General features: G+C 36.2%; 3 protein-coding genes across 5 annotated transcripts; all 3 read left to right on the top strand.

Annotated features, from left to right (window-relative positions):
* Positions 1-357: 357 nt before the first annotated feature.
* LOC311098600 (CD209 antigen-like protein A) lies at positions 358-8,857 on the top strand. 3 transcript variants are annotated; one of them, XM_084138871.1, is made up of 7 exons: positions 358-891; positions 1,816-1,911; positions 2,490-2,591; positions 2,700-2,762; positions 5,213-5,275; positions 5,667-5,803; positions 6,190-8,857. In XM_084138871.1, the coding sequence occupies exons 2-7, from the start codon at positions 1,842-1,844 to the stop codon at positions 6,376-6,378; spliced, it is 624 nt and encodes a 207-aa protein (XP_083994997.1). In that variant the 5' UTR covers positions 358-891; positions 1,816-1,841; the 3' UTR covers positions 6,379-8,857. The 3 variants fall into 3 exon arrangements, with proteins under 3 accessions (XP_083994997.1, XP_083994998.1, XP_083994999.1); XM_084138872.1 differs by having other exon boundaries at positions 1,784-1,911; XM_084138873.1 differs by having other exon boundaries at positions 1,743-1,911.
* Positions 8,858-10,212: 1,355 nt separating this feature from the next.
* retsat.2 (retinol saturase, tandem duplicate 2) lies at positions 10,213-16,542 on the top strand. Its single transcript, XM_084110701.1, has 11 exons — positions 10,213-10,474; positions 10,847-11,029; positions 11,203-11,444; positions 12,220-12,421; positions 12,535-12,732; positions 12,927-13,046; positions 13,747-13,885; positions 14,007-14,116; positions 14,327-14,493; positions 14,575-14,734; positions 15,571-16,542. Exons 1-11 carry the CDS (start codon positions 10,315-10,317, stop codon positions 15,714-15,716), a joined length of 1,827 nt encoding a protein of 608 aa, XP_083966827.1. The 5' UTR covers positions 10,213-10,314; the 3' UTR covers positions 15,717-16,542.
* Positions 16,543-16,819: 277 nt separating this feature from the next.
* Positions 16,820-21,146, top strand: cdk21 (cyclin-dependent kinase 21). The gene is made up of 8 exons (XM_084089992.1): positions 16,820-16,927; positions 17,434-17,702; positions 17,799-17,931; positions 18,694-18,861; positions 18,951-19,060; positions 19,856-19,906; positions 20,002-20,134; positions 20,243-21,146. The coding sequence occupies exons 2-8, from the start codon at positions 17,467-17,469 to the stop codon at positions 20,333-20,335; spliced, it is 924 nt and encodes a 307-aa protein (XP_083946118.1). The 5' UTR covers positions 16,820-16,927; positions 17,434-17,466; the 3' UTR covers positions 20,336-21,146.
* The last annotated feature ends 330 nt before the right edge of the window (positions 21,147-21,476 follow it).

Here is a 21,476-nt window from a genome sequence, read left to right as displayed (position 1 = left end):
TCACATGTTTAGACCTTGTATGTGTGTTACACAACACATGTTGCACTTGACGATCACTGTGGGGATTGATATAGTAGTAGACCATGATGGTCATAGAAGAAGTGAAGGGGCAGTACCCCCCAATTATGGTGGGGTAATTCGCACTCTGGGAGAGAGGGCCCTTGAAAAGTCTGGAATATATTTTATTTTACCTGGATATTTTCATTTTTCTAATTAAATTTCATAATGAATGTCAGATGAAATGTAAAGTTGGTGTATTGGCTGAATAACTGATTGACTGACTGGTCTCACCCCTTGGTAATGCGCCAAATGGTTTAGTCCATCTGCACGCATTTTGTTTATGTTAGTTAGGCTACGTTTACACGTGGATGGCTATTTTCATAAACGGACATTTCTCCCCTCTTCGTTTTCAAAAATAACATCGTGCACACGAACCTGTGTATATGCTGTCAAGAGCATGCCAAACCTGTAGGTGGCAGTGTAACGAGAAGCTCAAGCCCACCTTAGCCAATCAGAATCCCGAAAATGGTCACATTCCGTGACGTCGCTGCCTAAAACTCCGTTTTTCTCTGTTTACATGCAAACGTGCAAACGAAGATTTTCAAAATCTCCACTCTGGCCGGAGTTTTTAGAAAGAATCGGTTTCTTTGGCGAATCCTCCGTTTGCGTGTAAACGAAGGGTGCAAACGAAGGGAAATGTCTCCGTTTTTCAAAATAACCATGTACGTGTAAACGGGGCCTGAGAAAGACATTTCTACAGCAGAAGTTTGCGCTCCACCAGATGCTCAAAGAAAGCCAAATCAGACCACCAAAAAAGAAAGGAAAGACAGGAGAAGGAAAGAAAACAAAATGAGGGGAAACAATTAGTAACTGACTTCTTTTCAAAGAAAGGTGAGCACAAACTAGAACACGAAATCTAAAATGCTAAACTGGTTGAATATCTCGTGATCGTTAATGCTAAAAATGAACTGAGACAACCCATTGAACGAGCAGAACATACACTTTCAGATGATAATTTGGTTATACATGTAATCTGAGGTAAAGGCTAAATAAATAAACTGCACACTAACAATGCTGTTTACATATAACACACCATTATAATAGCCTAAATTGAAACCTGTTTAATTTTAAATTAATAGGCTATAATATCTAAAATTAGCAATAATTAGCAATTTTATAGCCTACATTGGGAGTTATATATACAAATTGAGGAACATGGGGGCCCATCAGGACTGCCCTATGCATAGGGCCCTGGATCTTGTGCTACGCCCCTGTCTGCATTGTACATCTCGTCACCTTCCTAAAATAATTGGCCAAGTCATTTTTTTTTCAGGTTTCTCAGAAAAAAAAAAAAAAACTGAACTAACTTCAGAGGTTGAGTATTTTTTTGTTCTTCTTGATGCAGCTGCCATCTTGAAAAGTTTGTAAAATTGCCTAAGTCTCATTGTCTTTTGACTTAGGCAAAATAAAACGGCCTAAGTCACACTCTTGACATAGACCATTATACAGGGGTAGAACTGCATGATCTGTTCAACTGAGGATGTGGGTGATTTTACCAGAGGTGGCCAGCATCATGAGGAGATGACTTATGCAAAAAAAAAAAAAAAAAAATTTTTTGCCATTTATTTTAGGAAGGTGACAATATGTAATATACTGACAATATAGCACTGACAAGACAGAGAAAAATATTTCTATAGACATATCTAGAAATGCTATCAGCATGATAACCCATAATGTTACAGGAAATGACACAGGGTTGACGTGAGTGTGTCTTCACTGACAGCCTGATCTCACTTCACCTCTCTTGCTGCACAGTGCGCACTTCTCTGTTTGACACAACAATGCCCAAACATGACATGTCTGATCATATTTATGACAACACTAGATGGATGAAAAAGGATTCACTTGGAAGTAAGTTCTTGATTCATTTTCTCCTTGTGTTTTTTCTCTTTGTGGTTGTGGTTCTAAATTTAGGTTTGGTGTGTGTAGCACAAAACCATGTTTCTTTGAGCCCCAAAGAGGTTTAAGAAAACGGTAAAATATGTATTCTTTTAAAATAAGTATAACGTTTCATCCGCGTTTTCAAACAATTTTAAAACAAATTATACCATGGTCTGGGTGAATACTCTATTCTGATTGGCTGCAGGGTGTCCATTAAAAAGTGATAGAGGACACCTAGTAAAGGAGTTCTGGCTGTTTACCGTTCAAAATTAATAAATAAATGCGCTGGCTACATCAGCTGTGAGTAACCATAGCAACAGGCAGTAAACATTAACCCTTACTTAGAGTTTGTGTCGGTAGCTGAAACAATGTATAGTTACTTGAAATGCAAATGCTATTTTTAGACATGCAGGCTATACTATTTTTAGACATAAAATATATATTTAAAAACTCTCTGTTGGTGCAAAGCTGTAATCTACTGAATTAAAATTGTTTCTAAAGATTTTTCTCCAGTATTCTACACTTTTAAAATTTATTTTATTTTGTAGGTAGGAAATCTACCAAAGAGAAGAAATGTAGACCTATCTTTGCCGTTATTGCTGTTTTCCTCCTCCTGTCTCTGCTGGTAAATGGTGTGCTTGCATATTTGTGTAAGTATCCTCATATTTTACAGGAACTATTATGTTGCATACAGTACCAGAGGTATATTTACATTTAGCTACATACATTTATTTATTTCACTGTTCTTACTTTCGCAGATTTCATTAAAGACAAAAATGCGTTGTTGCATTGTGAGCCAGTAACAAACTGCTCAATTTCAGGTAAATCATTCATCTGTATATGTTCAAATGTTATATGATATTCTACTGACAATTTTCTAAAGTCATAGGAACATGACATATATATGGCCCTATCATACACCCGGCGTTATGCAGCGCCAATCGCGACGCAAGATATGGTAGAATCCGACTTGTCCCAGATGGTCTGCTTGTCCGATAGAACCTTCTAGAGTTCAGTCTTTTCGCTATCAAATTCCGCCATGTAAATAGCAATCCGCCATGATGCGAGCGCAACTGGCTTTTAAAGGGAATGGGAGACGAGACTCTGATTGGTTTATTGCATGTTACGCCCAAAACACACCCATTACTCATTAAAGGAGTAGTTCACTTTAAAATGAAAATTCTGTCATCATATACTCACCCTCATGTTGTTTCAAACCTGTAAGAATTTAAGTATATTTTTTTCCTACTATGGAAGTCAATGGGACCCAAAAACTGCCTGGTTACTGAAATTCTTCAAAATATCTTCCTTTGTGTTCAGCAGAAGAAAGAAATTCATACAGGTTTGAAACAACATGAGGGTGAGTATATGATGACAGAATTTTCATTTTAAAGTGAACTACTCCTTTAAGAGAATAGGGACAACCCTTTTAGACCATGGGCTGGGCGGTCTAAAACCGACCATTTTCCCCATCGTTAAACTAGCAAAAATGGATTTGGACACATCCTAACTGCACTTGCGCCGTGCGCTTTAGACCATGCGCTAAGATGTTAAGGGCGAATAGAGTGAAACGGCTTCTTGAGCAAGAAAATATGTAGGGCGGGACTTGATTTTGTCCATCTGGAATTGATTGAATGTTTGTGGTGTGCTATTGCCGTGATGTCATGTGAGTGACAGATTGTCCTGCGACTCCCGCCCTTTCGGCAGTAGCCTAAACACATCAGAGGAGAGAAGTGGAGAAGTTATTTTGATGATAGATTATGAAGGTACATGAATTTAAAAAATAATGATGTGTACAGATAAATCATTCGTATTAAATACTGAAATATTCCTTTAAAAGGGCATTTAAAAAAATTTTTTTTTTAAAAGATTTACAAATTTCAATTGTATAGTAAAATTCCATTGAATTGAATTTCTCCTTACATACTATATTCGAATTAAGAATTTTAAATGAGTAAAAAAAAGTGATTCATTTATGTGATTCATATTTATAAATTTAAACATATTTTAATTTTCTTTTTTAAATTTATGAATAACATGAAACATGAAATGTTTTATTAAAGCTATAGTTTTTTTTTACTCACTTAAAATTCTTAATCCATAATAATATGTAAGGATTATTCAATTTAATTTGATGGAATCAAATTTGATGGATTTTACTATACAATTGAAATTCGTAAATCTTAAAGGCACAGTATGTAAGCTTCCCCACTTGAGATCGCTTATTCAAAACAATAACAAAGGCGTAGCTTGATGCCGTGAATGAGCGTGGAATCATGGGAGTTTTTGTTTTCACCTCCAAAGCCGATGGAAAGTAATCCGACGGGACTCAGGCAGAAATCATGTCCACGAATGAGCTTATGTATTAAAGTTGTATTAACATTACTATGTTATGAAGCAGGGCAGAGAGCATGTGGCATTTTATGTTGCTGTTTTTATTATGCTTATATGACCGCTCCTTTACTCATACAGATCACTTTAGTGGATGAATTATAATTGTGGGGTAACACAGTGCTACTTGGTCAAACAATCACACTAAAAATACTTTTGAGTTTGTTGAAAGTTATGTTATAACGTTACTCCGTTCTTTCGCTCGGTGGCTCATGTGAGACACTTGTTGCAAACTGCAGTAAGCGATTGAAATTAGAATATCATATTAATAAAAGCTGGATGACTTTTGTTGCTAAATGGCATGCAATTTATTTTAATATTGAGAGGTGGAGGAAATGCTGTATAACTGTTACTACTACAAATAAAGCTCTTTCTGATTATGCTATGTTAGCAACTTGACATAATAGTGTTGTCTGATTTACTTTTCGGGTACAAACATGTTACTCGCGGTAATTCAAGAAAACAAGAGATTTGACAATAAGACTAACTGTGTTGAGCTAGGCTATATAAGTTTTCGGTTGATAAATGTATCCAAACAGTTGCTCAACTGTCTAATAAAACACAATATATTAAAGCGGAAATCGAGGGTAATGCGGATATATTACATCATTGACAGGCGATGCAATGACACAGGATGTTACACTGGGTAAAATAGCTGATTTCTCTGGATTTAAACATTGTTGGAAACATTTGGGATAATGTACACAAGTCAACAAAATATATAACATTGTTCTAGTGTTTTTTGGAGATTTTAATCCAAAAATCTTACATATTGTTATTTTAAAAACAGGCTGAAATATTTGTTGAGTGTGGTCAATTTTGATTTCATAGTGACTTTAAGTAATCTTTGATTTTCTTCATTCCTCACACCCCTATTCAGAAAATGAACAAGGTAGTCCAGGGTGCACGTATGAGGAATGGAGGTCATTTGATTACTGCCCAGGTAAAACTATGTCTTGTTTTTCAACATACAGTACACAAGAGCTGGTGGATTATCTTCAAAATCTGCAATTAATTACCTGAAGTGCCTAAAGTAATCAGTCTTTAACTTGTTTTTTATCAGTAAAATAACAGTCTTGAATGCTCTGTGCTACTGTACACATTCTGAGTAGCCTTCTGAGAATCTTCTTGCCATGTCTATTCTTGTGTTTTTAACAATGAGTCATTTCAAAATATTTTAGAACCCCATTTAAAGTATGTAAAGGTGCAGTTCAGCAGGGTTTCTGTTTTTTTTCCAACCTACAAATGTGCTTCTAGCTAAACCACAGACATACAGTCTTGTTTCCTCTTTAAAAAAAAAAAAAAAAAAAAAAAAAAAAAACCTATCTCTGTAGATTTGCCAGAGCAGTGGTTAAAAGGCAACGGCAGCTTCTATGTTTTCTCCAACCACAACAAGACCTGGAGCTCCAGCAGAAAGCACTGCCAGGATCTGGGTGGTGATCTGGTCTTTATTAACAACACAGAGGAGAAGGTACATCAAAATGTCTGTATTATCCCGACATTGTGCATGTTTTTAAAATAACAAATGTGAGAGAAGTGGGTCCAGGTGTGAAACAGCTACAAAGTTGAGGCAACTGTAATTTGGTCACATAAAATATAGTTCTTCTATAGTTTAATTGATAAAGCCATACACAAAGATTTCATTGAAAACGATGAATGAAACCAATGTTTTTAAAATAGAAACAAATGTGAGAAAAGTGGGACCAGGTGTGAAAACCCACATTGTGTTTTCACAAAAAAGTTGCAAAACAGTAATACTCTAATTGATATTTCAGTTTGTAAAGCCATACATAAATATTTTTATGATAAAGCCGTAATAGAATAAATAGTACAAAATATGATGTGTTTGTTACGCAGGAATTTCTTGCTCGGAGACTATGTGTTACTGGTGAATCTGATCTCTACTGGGCTGGGAACAGTGCTGGGAACTGGTCAGAGCTGAATTACAAACAACACAACTGTGCTGTACTCAAAGGAAATGCACAAGAAGACGTTTCTTGCTTGAGAGAAGAGAGGAGCATTTGTGAGATCCCATGCCTTCAGTAGACCTAGAGTTTTTTTAATATATATATATATATATATATATATAGGAGGTTAATAGTCTTATTTGATATTACTTTTTGTATACTTGTTTTGACATTTCCTTACTATTCCATGTTTGATATGGGAATCTACTGAAATGTCATACTTTACATATTTTTTTTAATGTTGTAAATCTTTTGTGATTTATGTACAACACCGTTTTTGAACATTAAACAATTTATTAGCATAAGTCTAGTGAATAATTACAGATTCCTCTTTATTGTAATTTTTTTTTATTATAATTAACCATGTGCAAAGCCTATCTCATGGTAAATTCCTTTAATAATCTGTCTATTTTGAATAACTGTCTGCAGCAAATCCTTATGGTCTATCTTCCATAGCAATAATAGTATTTTTTTAAATGTTCTTTTCTAGCTATACTTTATTACATATGCAGGCTAATCTCTCTTTTTAAATCTCATCCTCTGTTGTCAACAGTATAAAGTTTTTATACATCAATATTTTTGTTATATAATTAACTAGTGTTAATTGCTGTAATTGTAACTTTTTATATTTTTATCTCAAGGGGTTGTTAGGGGGAAACAGTTTAGGACCCAAGGACCAGATGTTTGAAAGAGAACCTGGAGTCAGAATTATAATAAATTGAAGAAAAGTTTTACTGAAGATAGTTTGCAGTTTCATCAGCAGAAGTCAGCTTCAAGACTCACACAGGAGTTCGTAGGCCGCCCCGCTTACAGTTACAAAGATCACAGCAGTTATACCCTTCACCAAGGTCTAAGCTACGTCATTGCTTCTGGTTGAATGATTCTCATTGGCTAAGAAATAGATAAACACAGTAATTTTCCACACATATACAGATAGACTGAAGCATATCTCCATCGATTATGCAGCTGACACTCGGACCCTGAAGTCAGGCACGTCGTGACCTTCCAGGTCGCAGATTTGGGTTGCTGGGCGCCAGCAAGTCCTGAACAACAACTCAGTCAATCTCCAATCATGCCAGTGGTTCCTTAACCTGTAACCAAGAAGACTAACACACACACCGACACACAGCTTTTCCAAGGTTGGATTTGGCCAGGCTCGAACTATAAACAGGAGAGTCCTCTCAAAACATCAAGATAATGCGTTCTTTCTCTCAAGGAGAGGACACTTTAGTCTAACTGGAAAGTAAGGCTTTACCAAAGAAATGGTCCCTTAAACTATTGGCTTCAATGACCCCTATATGTTTTAACATGTTGAAGACCTTTCTCAAACACAAAACAAGTCCCTATTTCATTTCTGGAAGCCGGGCTAAATAAGCAAGCACTGTCACTGCATTCAGATATCAAATACTGACATTAAAGAATACATGAAAAGAACATTTCAGTAATCACACTGGTGACTTCTATAACAAAGTAAAATCTCCAGAGAAGTCATTCAACTCATTTGATATTTAGAAGGAAAAATATTGATTAATACCTTGATTATAATCACTCATTGGATTCCAATCCACCCCTTCAGGGTTTATCCTAAATAATTTTTACTATTAACAATAAATCATTATCAAATGACTTTTCTGTAGTCAATACCAATAAAAAGCAACAATTTAGCTAAATAATGCCAAATGAAAAGACGTGAGGTATAATATGGTTGAAAACATACACCACTAATAAGCAGCTGACTGTAAATTTTGCATGCACTGTTAACTGGTCGATGTGGTCGAATAAAGCCCCCAGAAACCTGCCTTTCTTTTCAGTATTTTGACTTCAGTTCTCTCTTCACTGCATTAAATATCTCTCTTCAGACAAAAGATGCCTGAAAATGTATATTTCAATTATATCACACTCTAAACTGACGCCAGCGGATGAAGATAAGAGAAAGTGCTTGTTGTTAACTTATAATTACTATTATAGAATAATGACTTGTACTGTAACATAATCTTTGCCAAACATAAAAGATGCTCAAGGCATTAAAACACTTTAATCAAGTTGTCAGTATTAATGTAAAGATATTTCTTCTTTTCTCCTGCATTTGTTTTCTATCAATACCTTTAACTCTCCTTCAATGGCATGTTTAGCCACATTTAAGTTCTGGCTGAAACTACTTGTGCTTTCTCACAGTAAACACTGATGCCTCACTCTTGCCTGTCTTCAAAACTTGAGAGCCCTGTAGATGGGAGTCACCACCAGATGACTGGAAAGGCGAAAATCCTTTGCATGGTGAAGACTGTGTTATCTTAAAGGGAGAGAACTGGGTGGTACGTTTCCTGTTTGAGGAAAGAGAAAAGGATCTGTGCGATTCCATGCTCTCCGCAGTGACCGAGATCTAAATTAATAATTAAGAGATATTATACGTTTATTGCTTAGAAATAGGCTAGTTTTCTTTAAACTTTAAACCTGTCGTCATTTCCTGCGAGTGAGTGTTGAATTGAAATAGGCTTATTAGTGGTCATGTATGATTCCATAAATGTTATAAGTTTGAAAATAAAGACACCTGTGTATGTGTACGAAAAGTTTGCTTTGTCCAATTCTGTTGTATAGGCCTATTACTTTCCTTACTTCTATTCCAAACTTATTTTGTAAAAAGTAAAAATGCAGAAATGTGTTGGCAAAATAATGTCCAGACATGTGCATAGAAATTTCACAACGTTCATGCCAAAAATTAGAATTCATAGGATAAGCTTCAGACAATTGCAATCAGAATTGCTATTGCTGAATGATTGCTTCATTTTTTTGTGCAGTAGGCTTAGTGTTTATGGTTATTTAAACAGTAGGATATTCATTATGATGTTTTAAATGCACAACAGCTCACTAAAATTAGCTAAAATTAATAAACAGTGTTACTGTTACTGTAGAAAGATCTGACTAAATGAATACATATAACTAAATAAAACACATAAGCTAGAGGAAAGCAGAGTACCATCATTTATTTAAGAGTCAATTTCATTTGAACACAGTAAATTGGGAACCTTTTATTTATGTATTAAAAATGAGCCTACCATATGAAATTAAGAAATTAACAACATGCAATACAATGATCTATGGCAAATTGTTTATTTGACTGGTTCATTTCAGAGGTTTTAATGAGAAGAAACATGAAACGAGAAAATAGTTAAATGTTAGTATCTGCAATATCTAATAAAATAACATCAAACATAGCCTACATTTTTAGACATTTTATTAGTTAAAATCATAGACTGGTTAAAACACCTCCGCCCTCTGCCGCAAACACGCCGGCTTAAACACAGTGCTTGTGATTGGTCAGTATCGTCGTCAGGGGAAGAGTCAACACAACACACGTTTTCACGCAGGGAATGCGCGTGACGTCACCGTCGGCCAGAGTAAAATCATACCCTATATATTGTATTGTTATATTTTGTATTGACAACTCATCAGTTAAATATTTACCATCGTATATTCTACATAATTGGACATTTTTTAAATAAACACTGGCAAAAAAACCCAAAAACTAAAAGTTTTAAGGCTGGAAGATATGACGATATATATAACATTGATATAAGTGATCACATGGATTTAGACCTACCTATATTGTATTAATATATAAAGTGTTCACAGGCTAATTTGCTGTATGTAACGTTATTTCCCCGGCGTCGAAATCAGGCACATATAAATGTCAGGAAACACGATTCCTGGCTGCATGTCAATATCCATGGATCACTGGATCTTTGGTAAGTTGTAAGGAACATTATATCGAGGCCAACCTTTAGTTTAAACTAATAATCCTTCGTTTTACTCGCGTTTTCGCAGTTTCCCCTATTACATCCAGTCACGCACCTATGGTCACGCAGCAGCTCTTTTGCCACTCAGTCCGGCTGAGGAGGAGGCCCCCTTCCGGCGGGAAAGTGACGTGAATGCATACCCTGAAGTGGTGTGAGGAAGTGTTCAGTATGACTGTACCCGTCAGCAGCACATAGGCTAACAACATTTTTCACCTCACAACATGTGGATTGCTGTCGTCTTAATTTCTTTGGCTTTAGTGGCCATTGTCTTCAAATATTTGTTGAGAACGCCTGGGCCGAACCCTTTTGGTATCGATACGCGCGAGCCGTTGAAGCCCATGGTGTTTGACCGTAAGCTGAAGAACAAAGTCCTGAAACAAGGTCAGTTACGAATATCAACTTACGTACTACTTTACTGTCTATTGTAGTGTTAATATTGCTGACTAGATAATACGTTTTTGATTGACAATACGACCATACGATTGAGTTATGCTTAACAGTATTGTAAAATGAAGTCTTAAGTGTGTACTTTAAATTAATTACCCTAACGTTACCTTTTACTGACCCCTTGCTTCTATCTATCTATCTATCTATCTATCTATCTATCTATCTATCTATCTATCTATCTATCTATCTATCTATCTATCTATCTATCTATGACAGCTTAACAAAACCTTTTTCCTGCATTAAATGATTTGCTTATCACTAAACACCCTTAACATAGTCTAACTCCACATTTGTTTCCACATCCAGGATTCCTGGCCAGTAAGGTCCCCCAGGATTTGGATGCAATAGTGGTTGGCAGTGGGATTGGTGGATTGGCAATTGCTGTCCTGTTGGCTAAAGTTGGTAAGAAGGTTCTGGTTCTGGAGCAACATGACCGGGCCGGAGGATGCTGTCACACCTTCACAGAGCAAGGCTTTGAGTTTGATGTTGGTGAGAATGAATTTTGTACCTCATCGATCTCATCCTGATAAACCCTTTAAAAGAGGCTTTGTCAAAGATAAGCACATTTATCGAGTCATATATACTTCACCTTCAAAATTGCACACATTGTTTTTTCCTAATGGTCAGTTTGTGGTGATCTGAATGCCTTTCCCCTGCCTCAGGTATCCACTATATTGGGGAACTGCAGCATCACAGGCAACTTCGCTGTGTGATAGACCAGTTGACCAATGGGCAGCTGCAGTGGGAGCCGCTGGATAACCCCTATGATAAAGTGGTCCTGGGTCCACCAGAAAATCGACGCATATACCCCATCTACAGTGGACGGAAACGCTATATGGACGAACTGAAGAAGTGCTTCCCAGGGGAGGAAAAGGCCATTGAGGAATATGTGAGACTTTGCATGGTGAGAAACAAGTATAGTGTTTAGTAGGTAGTTTAGATATTAAAATACAGGGGTTGTCTATCAGGTACCAGTGGATATGTTGGTCATATGGAAGCTGTTTTTTATTCTAATATACACTACTGTTCAAAGGTCTTTGAAAGAAGTCTCCTATGCTCACCATGACTGCATTTATTTGGTCAAAAATACAGTAGAAACAGGAGTATTCCTGTGATTTAAAAGCTGAATTTCCAGCATAATTACTCCAGTCTTCAGTGTCACATGATCCATCAGAAATCATTCAATATGTTGATTTGGTGCTCAATAAACATTTCTTATTATAATCAATGCTTTGTATTTCGGTGTAAACCGTAATATAAAAGTTCAAAAGCATTTATTTGAAATAGAAATCTTTTGTTACATTATAAATGCTTTACTGTCAACTTTGATCAATTTAAAGCATACTTGCTGAATAAAAGTATTAATTTCTTTCCAAAAGAAAGAAAGGTCTTACTGACCCCAAACTTTTAGTTGAAGCCATTCAGTGCTCTAATAATCTAGGGTATTTTAATGCCCTTAGGAGTTAAAGAAGAAATGTCTTTATGACTGTATGTATCAGTTTGCATGACCTTTACCCCACAATCACAGCCATAGACAGGCACTAATGATTGTTAATGCACTATCCTACGTGTCATTTGTTAGAAAGGCTTGACTTAGAAATTGATTAGACTTCATGAAGCTTCATGAAGACATAGAGTAAAACACAAACTGTAACTCTGATTTTTAATACTCCTGTCAGAAAGTTGGGAGGGGCGTATGGTTCGTGGGTCTGCTGAAGCTCCTCCCAATTCCTCTTGCAAAGTTCCTGGTGTACACAGGCCTGGCCAAACGCCTCTCTACCTTTTTCCGCTATGCGTCCCGCAGCCTGACAGATGTGGTGAATGAGCTCACACAGAATAAGGACCTGAGAGCTGTGTTGTGCTACATTTTTGGGACCTACGGTAAGAAAATCATGCCTGATGGGAAATTAAGATATCAGTTTGTTGTTGTATTGTTTTGGGTGCATAAAGCTCACAGCTACTGACCTTCTTTGGTTTTTGTGTTTGGTAAACAGGTAAAATGCCCAAAGAAGCAAGCTTTTCCATGCACACTTTGCTTGTGTGCCACTTCATGAATGGTGCCTGGTACCCAAAGGGTGGTGCTAGTGAGATCGCCTACCACATGATCCCCATCATTGAGAAGGCAGGAGGTGCTGTGCTTGTTAGAGCACCTGTCAACCGCATACTCCTCAATGACGCTAAAGAGGCTATTGGTAACACGTCCCACTTCCCACACAACTCTTTTATGAGAATATACAGTAGCATTTAGCTTCTTGCAGAATTGTTTTGTACTGTGTATTTCCCTGGCTGTGATTTATACGTTTTACAATTGATTCGATTTAAATGAGACATTTGCAAGACATGCATGTTTACAGGAGTTTGGATTGTTCTGTTGGCATTTCTGCAGGTGTGAGTGTTCTGAAGGGGCAGGAGGAGGTGCACATACACGCTCCCATGGTGATTTCAGATGCTGGAATCTTTAATACATACCAGCATCTCCTGCCTAAAGATGTGCAGACTATGCCTGGTGAGAGAGAGTTTATTCTGTTATTAAAGCTACTGGATGTACTGCACATTGTAGATTGTTATTAATATTATCATAATTATTATCATTATTTATTATTATCATCATTATTATATCAGTCAGTATCACAATACCTTTTTTGTATTAAATTGTTAAACTTTATATTTTATTTACGTGAAAGATCCATCAATGTTAGCATTGCAGTACAACAAAAACAACATTTTTATATTATTATTATTAATCATCAATAATCAGATCAATTTTTAAGTTTAAAATATAAAGTACGGTCATCTATAAAATAATATATTATCTATTATTTTATATATATTATATATTGTACTGTAATGCTTGGACATATTTATGTAACCTAAATGTTAGTATTGCAATATAGAATTGTATTATTATTAAATCAATGTATTAATACATTTTGTTTAACATATTTTAAACATATGCTTTATTTATGGGAAAGATTCATCAATGTTAAGCATTGCAGTACAGTTTAAAAAAAAACTAAAAAAACATCAACAACATTATTATTAGCAATGCTAACATTTCAAATAAAATAAGGCATATATTTGAAATTAAAACATGAGACCTAATGCTATGACATCAGTAAAGTTGAAACCTCTTTGTTGTGACGTTTGTACAGTATAACTTTTAATGTGAGCGTACTGTGTGGTCTTTTTGTGATGGTACTGTGCAGCGATCCAGAAACAGCTGAGTATGGTGCAGCACGGAGATGGGGGTCTCAGTATTTTTATTGGCGTGGATGGGACAAAGGAGGAGCTGGACCTAAAAGCAGACAATTTCATTATCTTCCCTGAGAACAATTTGGATGAGCTGTGAGTGTGAACCTACCTATCCTAAAAAGGATGCAATCAAAATGTTGTGTATTCCTCAATCATTGTCTACTGTAAAATTAGCACTGTTCTCAAAATGTGCTAATGTCTGCTGTTCTTCCAGGATGGAGGGTTACATGAAAGGGAACAGGGAAGAATCTTCTAAATGTAACCCTGTGATTTTTGTGGCCTCGCCTTCAGCCAAAGACCCAACCTGGCCGGAAAGAAAACCCGGTAGAGAGAAAAAAAAGTTCACATCTGGAATTAATATTTTTGTTGATCTGATCACAAGTGGACAGAGCTACATGAATGTGTAAATGGGATGGAAAGTGTTTTGAGCTTGTCCACAAGCTGTAATCAAATCAGTTACTACAGGTTCTCCAATAAAATAACTGACAATTCTGCTTGATGCATCATCAAAATCCAAATATGTTTCGCCTACAGGTAAATCCACCTTGACTGTTGTTAGCTTTGCTAACTATGAATGGTTTGAAGAGTGGAAAGATGACAAAATCAAGAACAGAAGCACAGATTATAAGGAGCTGAAGCAGGCGTTCATCAATAACATATTAGAAGCAGTGACTGAGATCTTTCCTAAGATTAAGGACAGGGTATGAACTCTACAAACACAGTCTTTGTCTTTTTTGATTTCATTTTATTATGCACTGTTTTTTGTCTGTCTCTATCTGCAGATTGAATTTGTGGATGCAGGCACCCCAATCACAAATCAGCATTACATAGGCGCTCCTAAAGGGGAGATCTATGGTGCTGATCACGGAATTCCTCGCTTTAGCGCTGAGCTAAATGCCATCATCAGACCACAGACACCCGTTAAAAACCTCTTCCTCACAGGTGGGTGCGTCTGATTCTGCCTTGTTTGGCTTAATGCAGGGTTTCATAAACTTTTTTTGTCAGCCGAACCGCTTAGATGTGAAATATTTATTTGAAGTACCCCTTGAGATTTTAAGTTAATACTTTAATTATTGATTAAAGAATTGTCATGTTCATGATTCTCTGATGTTGATGATAATAATGTGATAAAAAATAAATAAGGCAATTGTTGTTTTTTTCATCTCACAATTCAGACTTTTTTCCTTGTAATACTGAGTTTATATCTCACAATTCTGAGATAAAAAGTCAGAATTGAAAACTCACAATTCTGACTTTATTTATCGCAATTGTGTTTATAACTCGCAATTCTGACTTTTTCTCAGATTTGTGAGATATAAACTCGCAATTATGTTTTTTTTTTATTCTGAGGCGGAAACAAACTTTCATAAGTAGCAGTATGTTTTAATGCTAACTAAAAGAATGAATTATATTTGTACTGTAAAAAAAATATTATTAGTATAATTATTTATAAATATATAAGAATTAAATTATTTCTTTCACTCTGATACACGCAGACTCAGTGCATCAGACATTACAGTTATTTTATTTGATAATCATCACTCTAAATCATATTGCTTAGCTTTTCATGAACTCACGAACCCTTGTTTGGGAAACCCTGCCTTAATACATGCAAGTCCATATGTGTACCATCCAGAAGTATATTTTGAGACATGGGCCATGCCTTGCATTTTTGTATTTGCTGTTTAAAATGAAGAAAACTTAAGGTACATTTCAGTGAAGGTTCTGAGATCTCTGGTTTGTCCCCTTTCTCTTTCAAATCTGCACTGCGCTTACAGGTCAGGATATGATGATGTGTGGTTTTGCTGGAGCGTTGGCAGGAGCGCTGACGTGTGGTTCTGTCATCCTGAAACGGAATCTTCATCTGGATGCCATCAGTCTCACCAGAAAAGCCAAGAATTGCAACAACAAGAAGAAAGAATAAGTGTCTGTAACACATAATCTACATAATCATTTTTGTGTGTGTGTAAATCTGATATATATATATATATATATATATATATATATATATATATATATATCTATCTCAGATATGGCTCCGGAGAAGAACAGAGGGAGGATCTGTGTGATAATTAAAAAATTAACCACTGCACAACCTAACAATAATGCAGTTAATCAAGTGCCTTACTGGTTTAAAACACGGCTATAATTTCAAATCTACTTTTAAAGGGAAACAAGTCAGATTCAGTCAAATGGTTTTACTGTAACCTGTGAAATAATGCACTTAATCAAGGGTTTTGTAAAAACAGTGCTGCTGTTATAATGACATTTTACTAAACGCAATAACCTTTGTGTGTGTGTGTGAAAAGCAGAAGACAGATGCTTTGCACTGTGTAATTTGTTTTTTTTTTGTAACTAACCGTAAACTTAAGTCTTAGTTGCACTTAGATTGAATTAATGATTGTGGATCTAGGACTCTAGGTCTGTATAAAAGGTTTATGCAAATGATATATTTGAGCTGTCTGATGATGGAATGTGCACATTTATTTACCTGTGTATTTTGCTACCTTTTAAGTTGCAGTGATATTCCAGACTTGTATAAATCTGCCTATAAATGTGCTAATTAATATACAACGGATGCTTGTGCATCCGGAATAAATCTGTTGTTTTGAACAACAAATCACTGTGTGGAATGGATGTGGTTTTACATCAAGGGGGCAGTGTGGCTGCAAGTCTCAAAATGGCAGATATTGATAAATGCATTTTTTTCTTAATTTGTTGTATCATCGGATTAATCATCAGGACCCTGCAAGAAAAAAAAAAGATAATCTTTAACAAGCCTAAAGTCTGTGTCTAAAGTCATTTGCATGGTATAAGTAAAGGTATATTAAATATGCATTGTTTTTTTAATATTTATAGCCTACAATATATGATTTTTGTCGACATTCAGTGCATAAGTATATATCTTTTCACCTGAGAAAACAGGTTTTCTTAAATAGTTTAGTAAAATGGGGAAAATCCAGCAGAAATCTACAGCTGTTCATTGGCTGGTGGTCCCGATATAAATCTCACACCCCTGCATGTCGCGAGGTTTTATTAAAATTATGGCAAATAACAACACGTATTGATCAGTGTCAGTGATCAAAAATAGTAGATTCCTCCTGCTAAAGGCTTTGGAGGCCATTGACTGAAAAGGTAAGTCAGTAACGTCAATTATTACGTTTTATGTACAGTTTTCAATGAACAAACAACACAACGTGCACGCTTACCGCGGTATTAAACAAGATAGAGTTTTCAATAAACACAATTTTATCACGATATATGTTAAGGAGAAGTGCAGATCGCGTCTGATGGCATTTGGGTCATTCGACACGATGGTGGAGTCCAAATATCTATAAACAAATACCAATAATATTTCATCTCAGTAAGTCAATTTACACGCTCATTTAATTTTACAAACAAATTTAATGCCAGTGGAATGTCGTCCTTTACATTTTTTCCTCCGGAATTCAATCAATTATATTGATAAAGATTATTATAGGCCTGTTTATCTAATTATTGTTTATTCGGTTTATTAATTTAATTTTAAACGTTAACTAACCGGCCGACTAATTTGAATCGCTTGAACACCAGTAAAATGGAAAGTCCTAACAAAGCTCGGTCCGACTTTCTTAATGACTTAATGCCTTTTGTAATTGCAGTAACACGGACTGACAGATTGCTCTGATCCAAACATGGATGACAGTTGTTGGGAGAGCTCAGAATCAGATTATGAATTCCTGGCAGAAATCGGCCAGGGCTCCTACGGGAAAGTGTACAAAGCCAGAGAGAGGCGCGACAAGCAGCGTCTCATAGCGGTGAAGAGACTGAACCTCCCCGAGGACCCAGAGTGTGGCATCCCTCAGTTCGTCATACGAGAAGTGGCTCTTCTGCGAAAAATAGAGCACTTCAACCACCCAAACATAGTCAAGTGAGTGTGGAAACGGTCGGTCAAATAGCTTACCAAAGAAGGTTTGAGAAGTATAGTGAGTTTTCAGTTTGAGCACTGTGACCTCTCTCTCTTTAGGTTGCTGAATGTTTCAGCTGGATGGCAGAACCAGAAGTTTGACCTGATGTTGGTGTTTGAATATATCGATCAAGATCTGACCACATTTCTCAGCAAAGCATCAGCAAAAGGCCTGGCCAAGGACAAAATTAAGGTTTGAACTTTGCTCCTCTCATTTTGCAGTGACAAATTTGAATAAATTAGTACTGCAGTAAATATTTTCTTTGTGAACATCAGTTTTTGTATAGCTAGCCTATAAAAGAGTTATTGAACACTTCAGCCATCAATGCCCAGAAAAAAAGATACAGCTCAATGAACATACAACATGCCCTAATGCACTAGCATATTGTCGCACATAGAGATTAGAGCTTAAAGGGATAGTTCACCCAAAAATGAAAATTAGCCCATGATTTACTCACCCTCAAGCCATCCTAGGTGTATGTTACTTTCTTCTTTCAGACAAACACAATCAGAGTTATAGTAAAAAAAGATCCTGGCTCTTCCAAGCTTTATAATGGGAGTGAACAGTACCTTAAGGTTTTGAAGCCCCAAAAAGCACATCCATCCATCCTTCATAAAAGTAATCCATACGGCTCCAGGTGGTTAATAAAGGCCTTCTGAAGTGAATCGATGCGTTATTATTAGAAAAATATCCCCAATTAAAACTTTCAGAATTTTTTTTCTTCCAGCTGATGAACGATAAAAACATTGATAGCCAATCAGAGCTCAGTTTTAAAGAGCATTTAAAGTGCCAGATGACAAAACTGCATCTTAGAATAAACAGAATGATATTGGATTTTAATATAGTTATTGTTATATTTATCCTCATAGTTATCGTTCTTTGTGTGAATGGGCCTTTAGATCAGGGTGGACAGAATTGGACACCCCTGCTTTAGATTTCTCTCTCTTTATGTAGGATGTGATGCGACAGCTGCTCAGCGGACTTGACTTCCTCCATACCAACACTGTCATTCACCGGGACCTGAAGCCAGACAATGTGCTTGTGAGCAGTCGAGGGGTGGTCAAGATCGCAGACTTTGGTTTAGCCAGGATATACACATGCCATATCGCCCTCACCCCATGTGTATGGACCTCACGTTCACAGTAATATGTTGGAGTGATTTGTTGGAGTGATTTTTGATATGTGATTTGTAATTGTGTGTTTTTGTGCAGGTTGCTACTCTGTGGTACAGGGCTCCAGAGGTCCTGTTGCAGTCCAGTTACATGTCTTCAGTGGATATGTGGAGTGCCGGCTGCATCTTTGCAGAGCTCTTTCTGTTAAGGTGAGAGCAAAACAGTCAATGGACGTCAAGTCGCCACCCGACATACACTACCATTCAAGTTTGAGGTCAGATTTTATGCTTTTATTCAGCGAGGATACATTAAATTGATAAAAAGTGATACTAGAAAAGATTTCGATTTCAAACAAAAAGGATTATTTATCAAAGAATCCTGAATATAAATTAGGTCACACTTTAGTTTAGGGTCCAATTCTCACTATTAACTAACTATTAACTACGACTTTTGCCTCAGTAAACTCCAAATAGTTAATAGTTAGTAAAGTACTTGTTAAGTTTAGGTATTGGGTAGGATTAGGAATGTAGAATATGGTCATGCAGAATAAGGCATTAATATGTGCTTTATAAGTACTAATAAACAGTCAATATCCTAATAACATGCTTGCTAATAAGCAACTAGTTAACATAGTGAGAACGGGACCCTAAACTAAAGTGTTACCAAAAATTTAAAGTATTAATATTACCATGAACTGCATCAATAGGTCAATAGGTTTTATTTCCTTATAGTTGATAACTTTACAGTGTTTATTTTGTGATGGTTTAATTCAGCACACCTTGTGAACCTGTATTTAATGTAGTGTTTTTTTGCGCCCAAAAATAAACCTTTAAATAACATGTGTGGCCATGCTACAAGGTCATATTTTATTTTTGCATTATGTAGTCATGCTTATGTCAAATAATCACTAATATACTATGACAGATGAATTTGCACCAAAATACAAACAGCTTGTCAATTTCTGAGATTTGCGAGATGGTTTAACTTTCTCAACTTTTCTGCAGGCCGTTGTTTTGTGGATTCACAGAAATCCAGCAGCTGCAGAAGATCTTTGAGTGAGTAAAACACAAAAAATACGTTTGCATTCCCAAATGAATTGCAACCAAGAACTACACACTTTTGTGATAATTGTGTGTTCCCTCTCTCACAGGGTAATTGGTTTGCCGGGTGAGGAGGACTGGCCCATAGAAAGCCCTGTCTGCTACACTCCTGCCTGGGTTGAGACAAAGCCAACAACGCAACTGCTGCCCAGCCTAGCCCAAGAGGAGAATGACCTGTTGTCTGTAAGCGCTACTCATTGATTCCTATACGGAGAGAGATTGTAGTGTCCGGTACTCAAAATACACATTTAAATAACTGTTTTCTTGTCTGAAACTTCCCTCTCCATGCAGCAATTTTTGGCTTTCAATCCAGCTCATCGCATTTCTGCCTGCAGAGCTTTGGCTCATCCTTTCCTGGCTAAAAGCAACAGTGAAGATGAATGACAGGTGGGCGGAGTCACATAATTATCCTGGCTCCTCCCATCCAGTCTGAGCTGCACCAAGAATTATTCTGCCACAAGAGCGATTAGATTGATTTTTTAAATAATGGAGTAAAGTGAAACACCTTAACCATTGGATTAATTTTTTTAATTTTATTTCATTTTTTATTTATATTTCTCAAATGAAAACTTCTTGGTGGAAATGGAATATGTTACTGATACTCTGTAATGATGATGTTTAAAAAGAAACAAATGCCCTTATGAAACATTCAGCTATTTTTGGAGCTCTCATGCCCTGATTTTTCTTTTTTTTATATATATACATCACCACCTTGTTCACGTGTTTACGGAGGTGAGGAATGAGAATGTCTTTTTCACTTGTGACAACTCTCTAATAATGAAATTGTGTGTATGTTGCAGCACAATTTGTTGTTTAACAGGTAAGTTTGATGTTTCCAGATTGTTTCAATGTGCTACTTTAAAGTTGTTTTTGACTCTTTTTTTTTTCATAGTAATGTTTTGCACATTTTGTGTTTGTTTTGCCTTCATTTTAAAGGCATACAATGTTTTAGGTTCTAAGCAAATTGTTTGAAGTTTTGTGTTTTTTTTGTTCATGATGAATTTGAGGTAAACACAAACAAGAGCCAGCAGTGCCTGTTTGTTGTTGAACGAGCTGAGAGTGATATTTAAGCTTAGTGATTTTTAAGCTTAGTTATGATTTTATTATGAATACAAATCAATTATATATGTAACTGAATGCATATTTGACCATTTTCTTTATACTGACACTTCAGTAATAAAACAGCAATTTCATCATTGTTTGCCACCTTTTTTCTCTATCAGCAGTCAAGAATATCTTATGCAAATAGTCAGAGTTTGAGAGGGTTACTTTTAACATGTATTCCCTTACAGTTACAAATTACTTTATAAAGTATTCAGTAATGTAATCTGAGCACCACAATTTGAAAGTAATGTAATCTGATTACTTTTGGATTCCTTCAAGGTCACATGTGCAAATATGTATTCCCATACTCCAGTCCAAACCCTGCAAAGTAGAGCTAAGATGCCTACTACAGCTATGAAAGGTGGCCGCTGGGAGGCAGTCATGCCACAGTGTCATTGTTTGCAAATGACTGGATCATTGG

Source organism: Abramis brama (assembly GCF_963993115.1).
Source record: "Abramis brama genome assembly, chromosome: 1".
Classification (NCBI taxonomy): domain Eukaryota; kingdom Metazoa; phylum Chordata; class Actinopteri; order Cypriniformes; family Leuciscidae; genus Abramis; species Abramis brama.
Note: the sequence above shows the minus strand (reverse complement) of the source record. Positions and strands in the feature narration are given on the sequence as shown.

What these genes read in the sequence shown, in the direction of transcription:
- LOC311098600 (XM_084138871.1), top strand. Translation starts at nt 1,842, where the DNA reads ATGCCCAAACATGACATGTCTGATCATATTTATGACAACACTAGATGG. An exon ending in AACAAACTGCTCAATTTCAG is followed by an intron (nt 2,763 to 5,212) that starts GTAAATCATTCA and finishes ACCCCTATTCAG; the next exon opens with AAAATGAACAAGGTAGTCCA. An exon ending in GTCATTTGATTACTGCCCAG is followed by an intron (nt 5,276 to 5,666) that starts GTAAAACTATGT and finishes CTATCTCTGTAG; the next exon opens with ATTTGCCAGAGCAGTGGTTA.
- retsat.2 (XM_084110701.1), top strand. Translation starts at nt 10,315, where the DNA reads ATGTGGATTGCTGTCGTCTTAATTTCTTTGGCTTTAGTGGCCATTGTC. An exon ending in GAACAAAGTCCTGAAACAAG is followed by an intron (nt 10,475 to 10,846) that starts GTCAGTTACGAA and finishes TTCCACATCCAG; the next exon opens with GATTCCTGGCCAGTAAGGTC. An exon ending in CTACATTTTTGGGACCTACG is followed by an intron (nt 12,422 to 12,534) that starts GTAAGAAAATCA and finishes TTTGGTAAACAG; the next exon opens with GTAAAATGCCCAAAGAAGCA.
- cdk21 (XM_084089992.1), top strand. Translation starts at nt 17,467, where the DNA reads ATGGATGACAGTTGTTGGGAGAGCTCAGAATCAGATTATGAATTCCTG. An exon ending in GCAGAGCTCTTTCTGTTAAG is followed by an intron (nt 19,061 to 19,855) that starts GTGAGAGCAAAA and finishes ACTTTTCTGCAG; the next exon opens with GCCGTTGTTTTGTGGATTCA. An exon ending in CAGCTGCAGAAGATCTTTGA is followed by an intron (nt 19,907 to 20,001) that starts GTGAGTAAAACA and finishes CCTCTCTCACAG; the next exon opens with GGTAATTGGTTTGCCGGGTG.